The 7896-nt window shown below is 47.6% G+C and overlaps 1 protein-coding gene across 1 annotated transcript; it reads left to right on the forward strand.

Annotated features, from left to right (window-relative positions):
* Positions 1-370: 370 nt before the first annotated feature.
* Positions 371-5908, forward strand: LOC128707477 (tubulin polyglutamylase TTLL13-like). The gene is made up of 6 exons (XM_053802429.1): positions 371-759; positions 2956-3021; positions 3385-3678; positions 3754-4011; positions 4082-5204; positions 5384-5908. Exons 1-6 carry the CDS (start codon positions 371-373, stop codon positions 5906-5908), a joined length of 2655 nt encoding a protein of 884 aa, XP_053658404.1.
* The last annotated feature ends 1988 nt before the right edge of the window (positions 5909-7896 follow it).

The raw sequence follows: 7896 nt of genomic DNA on the forward strand, positions 1-7896 counted from the left end.
GGCATTTCTGGTTAGGCCGATTGTTCTTTTGGTGAAAAAGGCTAGTGCATAGCCACGGTTCGAAACAAAAAACCAGCCGGGAGAAAGAAGGTGGTGCTGCTGTTGGGGCGAAACAAACACAAAAAAACACACACACCGAGAGAGCGCGCGCGGAAGCGATTCGCCTCCGTCGAGGTAGTATTTTTTCTAGGCCAGCTTAGATGTCACACCAGGCTCGGGGGGCGCTGTGTGGTTCCGCACATTTAACCGTGTTTCTCCGGGTGTTTTGCAGGTGCGAATAGGCTGTGCATCGCTGGGGCGCGCAAACGCGCACCCATTAAAATCCGGTAAGGTAAAAGGTTGTTTGCCGCGAACTATCCCTCTTGGAGCAATGATCAACCGCAACTACGGCACCAAACCGAAACCGATCGTGCAGCGAAAAGGTACGAGCAATGAGGAAAGTGACGAGTCGAACGAGGACACGTCGTCCGGTACGGCGGAATCCGGTACCAGCTCGGATACGGAATCGGAGATGGACACGACCGAGACGTCCTTCTCGTCCAAGAGCGCTACCGAGTGCGGTGCGGGTGCTAGCAACGGCAGTGCACCGTGCAAGCAACTCCAGAACCAGCAAGGATTGCTGCGTGTGAACAATCGCAACTATGCGGTGTACTGTGGTGGCGATGCGGATACGAAAAACTCGAAACATTTCTGCCATCACCACCATCACCATCACCATCATCACCACCATGGCGATGAGGAGAGCAAGAAGGATGTGAGGTGAGTATGAATGACCGTGCACCGTGAATGGCTTGCTTGGATACGTGTATCCCGTGTACCGTAAGGGACTATTATCCGCCGTAGGGTTTGCTGCTGATAGTGTGTACAACAGTAAACTGCTGTTCTAACGACTTTGCTTGGAATACACAAACCAACTGCTGTGTGCTGGTTGTAGAATGCCTGGTTTGACGTGTAAAGGGGAGGGAGTGTTACGGGAAAAAACCGTAACAGCTCCGCTTTCTTAAAAGGAGGCCACCGTGCTAATCCCACGAGCAGGACGTGGGTGTACTCCGACAGAAGTTCCGGGCGACGTAAAGTTTGTTCCAGTTTTTTTTATTGCGAAAACCCATTTGAAAATGAATGAGCTTGAATATCTGCGACTCGCCTGCAGAAGAGCTGCGAGAAGGTGTACATAGTCGCTAGCTGGTACTAAACCCACCCCCGGTGTGCGGCTTAGTTAGACGCGGAACTCAATAGCCAATGTTTAGCCAACATTTTCCTTTTTTTGAGGCATCTCGAGTACCTCCTGGTCTCATCACTTGGGCTGGCATCGTCTAGCCGGTTTGCCCCATTTGCGAGGGAAGCTCTCTCGTTGGAGAGTCTTCAATCTCTTCCTTCCTCCTCCCCCTGGGCCACTTGGGTATAGTGTGGCGATAAAAATGGCGTTGCATTGCCGACTGTGAGCAAATTCAGGCGCTGGCAAAGAAAGCTCAGCTAACAAACTAGATTGCATAAATCGATAGACGGTTGGTGTGTTGGCTCTGTCGGCGTATCCGCAACTACTACCGCTACTATTCCCTCCCTCCCACAACGAGGCGCCTATGGCAACTCAAACCCCGTCGAACTTCCCCGTTGCGGACGGTTGCGAACGGGTTGGTTTGTTGATTATTTGTTGCTTCGGAACAGCCGCAGTCACCAGCACACCGCGGGATCCCCAGCGGAAGACAGCCACGGTGAGAATGAAAAATCGCTCCCTGCTACAAGCGGCAACTGTTTCTTTAGGGTACGCGAAGTTCACCGAGGTACAAAAAAAAAGCTACAGACCCCAAAAAGCCTACTACTACCAGCGGTACTACTATTAATATCGAAGCGTGGTTTATTTTTGGAGCCACGCTGGAGAGCATCCCGGAGCAGCAGTTGCGCTTGCTTTGATTACCTTTAAAAATAAGGACTCTCGCGCCGCGTCGTGAGTTCGTGCGGGTGAATCATTACGTTCGGAGCAAGTGAATCGACGGTATGAAAGTTTGTTTTTTTTTTTTGGGAGGTTTTGGGGTTTCTCCCGTTCCCGTTTTGCGTTCTTGGCATTGTTCGGAATTTGCAGCACTCTAATTCGGTTGTTTGGCCCGACAACAAATTAGTTGTCCTCCTGTCCTGTTTGAAATGGTCCCCGAAGGGGCGCTGGGAGCTTGGCTGTGCTATGGAAAGTGGCAACTATTTTTAGACTTGCCATTCATAGTTTCCCTCGGAGGGATGAGGGGGGGGGGGGGGGGGGGGTCTTTTGTTGCGGCTGGGGGTACAAATGCTGCATTGCGGCATCTACTTTGGGGTGATTAAATCAGTAAAATGATCTATAATTATTGATCTGCTATCATTTATGAAGATACTGAGGGAGGGGGTGTTGTAGTAGCTACAGTAGTTTGTGCACTTTCCTTTTCCACCATACATAATTGCATGTCTGCACATGTTTCATTGGGTTTTATGCATGGGTATATGCACCACGAATGTTACTATTTATGGCACCAGACATCCACAACAGGGCTGCATCACTTGTTCGGCCACACTTGTTTATAAATAGTTCTCCCTATTTATAGTAATATTACTCCGCTCAACAACTCACCGTTGGATGTGAAGTGACGTTTTGAGACGTATCAAATTTAGCGCCTAATAGTCCGCAAATTCTAAACAAGCGAACTAAACACTACGTGATTGCATACTTGCAGGTGTTAGATATATTATCCGCATGCCAATAGTATTGCCGATACTCGTTTTTACTATCCGTTAATCACGCCTGCCGATGGAGGGCAATTTATAACGTTCGCTCACGTACCTCAAGTTGTCGCTTTAACTAAGTAACACACTTACCTTAAACTTCCTTCTGTACGTGTCCGTTGTTATTGTTGTGTGTGTGTGTGTGTATACAACTGTGTGTTTTTTCCCCTCTTTTTCTCTTCCCGTTAATTTGCTGTCTTTTCGCAGCTGTTGTAGAAGTGCTCTCGACCAAAATACGCGCCTTGTACATAGACTCAAGAAATCGAAGAAAACGTAAGCGTCCTTATACTATTGCAACCTATTCGAAACTCATCCAGTGTTCATATGCCGCTGCCCTACATTCCGATACGACACCTACCTTCGCAACAAAACCCACAAAAATAAACACTTTTCATACACTAAGCTCTATCACACTAATAGACAAACACGCGCAGGAGATGGCCAACCGTGACCAACCGTCCCGAAACGAATGTACTAGCGATAGTTGTCCTTAGTACACTGGCTCTGTGCAGAATCTCATCACTTATATACGACCCATTCCGTCATGTACACTTGTTCATGTGGCTCGTGCGATCGGGCAAGCTATAATACCCGCTTTCATTCAACGCTCCCTTCCGCTTATCCTTTGGCCAACAGACTACCGATCAGTATTTGCATACTAAACTGCCGCTACGACATCATCACGCGCGTCTGCAAGCGACTTGGCTATCGGCTAGTGAATGAGTCCGATCTGTGGAACGTGTGCTGGACGGATTCGTTCGTCGGTGTCGACTTCTGTCGCGATATGCGCCGCTTCCAGAAGGTGAACCATTTCCCGGGTATGTTCGAGATCTGCCGTAAGGATCTGTTGGCCCGCAACCTGAACCGTATGCTAAAGCTGTTTCCATTGGATTATCAAATTTTCCCCAAAACGTGGTGCTTTCCGGCTGAGTAAGTGAGAGACATCCAGGAGTGGGAGGTGAACCTTTGTTGTCAATTGATCTTGGGTCTAATGTCTGCTTTCAGCTTGGGTGACGCGATAGCCTACAGCCGTACGCACCGTAGCAAAACGTTCATCCTGAAACCGGACCAGGGTTCGCAGGGGAAAGGTATCTTCTTGACGAAAAACCTCAAGGAAATTAATCCGAAAGATCGTATGATCTGCCAGGTGTACATTACCAAACCGCTGCTGATCGATGGGTACAAGTTCGATTTGCGCGTGTACACGTTGATCACCTCGACCGACCCTTTGCGCATCTTTGTGTACAACGAGGGTTTGGCTAGGTAAGTGTTCCAAACCATTAGGAATCGGGGTTGCTTTTTCCCACCTCCTCTTTTCTTTTTCTTGCCGTAGGTTTGCCACCAACAAGTACAAGGAACCGTGCGTTACGAACGCTTCCAACACCTTCATGCATCTGACCAACTATTCCGTCAACAAGTACAGCAGAACCTTCTCGAACGATGATGAGGCCGGTTCGAAACGGCGCTTCTCCACGCTGAATCGTATACTGACGGCCGAGGGTTACGATATTGCCGAGCTGTGGAGCAACATCGACGATGTGATAGTGAAAACGGTGATGAGTGCCTGGCCGATGCTAAAGCACACGTACACGGCCAGCTTTCCGACGCACGACATCATTCAGGCGTGCTTTGAAGTGCTCGGGTTTGACATACTGATCGATCACAAGCTCAAACCGTACGTGCTGGAGGTGAACCATTCGCCGTCGTTTCACACCGACGAAGCGATCGACAAGGAGATCAAGGAGGCGCTCATCGCGGACACATTCGTGATGTTGAATCTAAACGGTGAGGTAAAAAAGCGTGTGCTGGAGGAGGACAAACGACGGATACAGAACCGACTGTTGCAACGGCTGCGCGATTATTCGAAGCAAACGGGTGGTAGCAAGGAGCAGCAACACAATCAGCAGCAGCAACAACAGCAACAGCAGCAGGGACGCGACGGAAACGATCAGGATGAAGATCCGTACGGCGAGGATGGTATGGGCCCGTGGGCCGAACAGATCAACTGGGAGGAAACGCATCTCGGTGGCTATCGGCGCATACTTCCAGCGCCCGGCGATCCCAACCGGTACCTGCAGTTCTTCATCGCCCAAAGCCAAGCGTCGGTGTACAACGAGACTGCGGCCAGCAAGCGACGGGAAGAGTGCGCCAAACAGCAACGGATCGAGCTGGAGGAGCGTTTCCGACTGAACCAAGCTATCCTGCATAAGCACAATCCAAAGCTCCAGAAGGGTGGTGGGATGGGAGGGGGGGAAGATGGTGCGGGTGCTAACGGGACTGGTGGGGCTGGATCGTTGGCGGCCAAGAAGAAGATACGCAAGCGCAAGGTATCGAAGGTGACGAAGAAGCACGACGAGTTTACGCCGGACCAGATCGCGGACTATGAGGAACGGGAACGCATGGCGTTGCTTGGGCAGCGTGACTTCCTAATACGTACATGTGGGTTAGTGCAGAATGTAAGTATTGTAGCATGTGTATATCTGACGAGAAGAGTCATTCTTATGCAATTCTCAAAGCATTCGCGAATCTCTGAAGATCTATTGAAGCAATCGGTTTAGGTTCATTCAACTTCACAATCCGATTCATCCAACACTAGAATTTTAAAGAAGTAAACAGGTTTTTTGTATTCTTGCAGATATACATCAACTTCCATCGGAACAAGCTACTTACCGATTCTGACCGTCGCAAGTACAAGGAAACGTACGCCAAGCTGATCACCAACGATCATCTGCAGCAGTCCGAGGCGTCTCCACTGTCGAACCATACGTTCTCCACCATCCACAGTACCAGCACCGTGGCAGGTTCCACATCAACCGGCGGGTATGGTTACGGTTCAAACGCCAACACGACCTGTCTGCCAAGTCTCCAGAATGGCGCCGGCATTGGTCCACATTCGGCGGCCCAACAGCAACAGCAACATTCCACGAATCAGCTGCAGAAGCTGCAAATCAAAAGCTTGGTCGCCATCAACGACGTTACCTCGTGGATGCAGTGCACGGAGGTACCGGTGCAGAGCCGTCCACCGCTGCCGTATCTGCTCGCAACCCAACCGACCAACTACCGCAGCACCAAATCGACCATGGCCCGGCAGGTGACGAACGTGGTCAAACGACACAGTATGGAATCGCGCCAATACTACACCTCGGACAAGCTCATCTAGTATTGACTCCGGCACGGCATAAAGGGGCCGTGCGGTAGCATCACCAGCAACACTGCCGATCCAATCCACTTTCTCATCGGACTGCAAATGGGTGGGGTATTTGCCATTGCATTCAAGGCTCAGGTGCGATTTCGATGGTGAAACGTGCAAAATTTTATGTAATACAAAAATTCATAACGACTCATACAGCAGACAGCAAGTGGGTTTCATTTACTTCCGGATGTTTACGCGAGTGTTGGTTTTTTTTTATCCGCTCACCTTTTTTTTCTCCCAAACGGCGCCACAGCGCGTCAGCCATTGTGAGATGATGGGCAAACAGAAGGTGCAGAACCATTTTTGCTAAGAAACCGTTTGATTAAAAATTTAATGTTTATTAATAATAAAGGAATAACAAATAATAATCATTAGCATCTATATGTACACGGTAAATTGAACAATCTTTTGTTTTACTTTTCGGTTTGTTCTGTGTTATGCGATGTTTTTAAACGTGTGTCTGTTTTTGTATGTGAGTTCTGTTCCATCTCTACTTTCAATCTTTCTCTCTGCTCTCTTGCTTTGTATAGCCTGGTTTCTGTTTTGCAGTGTTGATTAAATGAAAGTGGCAATTAAATAGAATTGTTTCCAAAAACATCTCTCAAGGACCGACTCACCCACTATTTCCATACCCATCTCCTCATATCCTAACGATGAGTCCTATAAGGGAACTATGAATGTACCTACAGGGTACGTCATGGTGGCAGGGTTTTCCAATTTCAATAGTCACAATTGATCATGGCCATCCGCACCCACTGAGGATAGTAATGACTTGAATTACCCGTAGCATGGATGGGTTACGGGCACGGCAGGGAGTTAGTTGCGGTCTATTTGATTTTTTTGTTACTAAATGTTATGACTGACCTTCGTCACATTTGTCAACTAAAAAATTTTATACCAGTGACAGGATATTTGCAACTGCGATTGGCTTGGCAACTAAGAACGACGAATAACATAAGAAGCACCAGGTTGTAGCACCGAACAGTTACGCACCGAACACTGAATCGTAACTGTCATCCGGACATACGACGACTTAATCTCAGATACGCCGCAAAAAAAGCAAAATGAAATTATCTTAATCACCTGCTGGCTATTTAGGTGTCAAGCATACATAGCAAGCAGAGTTCACTGTTTTATGCGGAAAATTGAGGATCTGACGATTAACGGAAATGAGCATCGACGGAAACTTTCAATCCTAGTAATGCTTAACGTCCATTTTCTCTCTCACTCTACTATCACATGCATTTGCCTTCCTTTTCCGCAAAATCAAAGCCTACTAATAATCCGATAGCTACCGATCGTACTGCCCATTTACGTTGACGTCAGTTCATAAGTTATCTTCTGTGTTGGGTGTGTGTCATTTTGTCCCTTTTCCTATTGAAGTCTGCCATTGGAATTAAGATTTGGATTACAATTCCCAAGAGTGAGAGAAAGAAATGGTAAGTTTGCTACTACTTTTTGCTACTGAACTCCATCATTTCCAATGTACAAACTGATCCGTAACGCAGAGTAACGTCGTCTCGCTGTGTGTGTGAGTGTATTTGTTGTGTGTCAAACATAACCAGCACAAATGTACTCGAGGTTCAATTTACATACCCTTAGCTACGCTCGTGTTCCTTTCCTACCATTCTCCTTGCAACCGGAACTGTCTTATCGTACAACGAGAGCTCCATTACACACCCGTGCTGCATTGAGTCGAAAGAAGTATTTAAAGTTCACATTCATTCGTAATTTCTTGACCCGGTCACTTTCATCCACCACGTGCCCTAACACACACCCATTCATTCCATTCGGTCATCCTCATTTGTTTGCTGCTTATGTGTGTGTGTTTTTGTTTTGCTAGAGCGCACAGTATGTTTGCATTTAAATAATTTAAATATTTTTTACTTAAACTTATATGTTAAAACGTGTTTTGCTTTTAATTTTAGTTCGTTTTTTCACACTCAGCCGAGGCG

The sequence above is a fragment of the Anopheles marshallii genome, chromosome 2 (assembly GCF_943734725.1).
Source record: "Anopheles marshallii chromosome 2, idAnoMarsDA_429_01, whole genome shotgun sequence".
NCBI classification, from domain to species: Eukaryota; Metazoa; Arthropoda; class Insecta; order Diptera; family Culicidae; genus Anopheles; species Anopheles marshallii.

What these genes read in the sequence shown, in the direction of transcription:
- LOC128707477 (XM_053802429.1), top strand. Translation starts at nt 371, where the DNA reads ATGATCAACCGCAACTACGGCACCAAACCGAAACCGATCGTGCAGCGA. An exon ending in TACAACGAGGGTTTGGCTAG is followed by an intron (nt 4,012 to 4,081) that starts GTAAGTGTTCCA and finishes TTCTTGCCGTAG; the next exon opens with GTTTGCCACCAACAAGTACA. An exon ending in CATGTGGGTTAGTGCAGAAT is followed by an intron (nt 5,205 to 5,383) that starts GTAAGTATTGTA and finishes GTATTCTTGCAG; the next exon opens with ATATACATCAACTTCCATCG.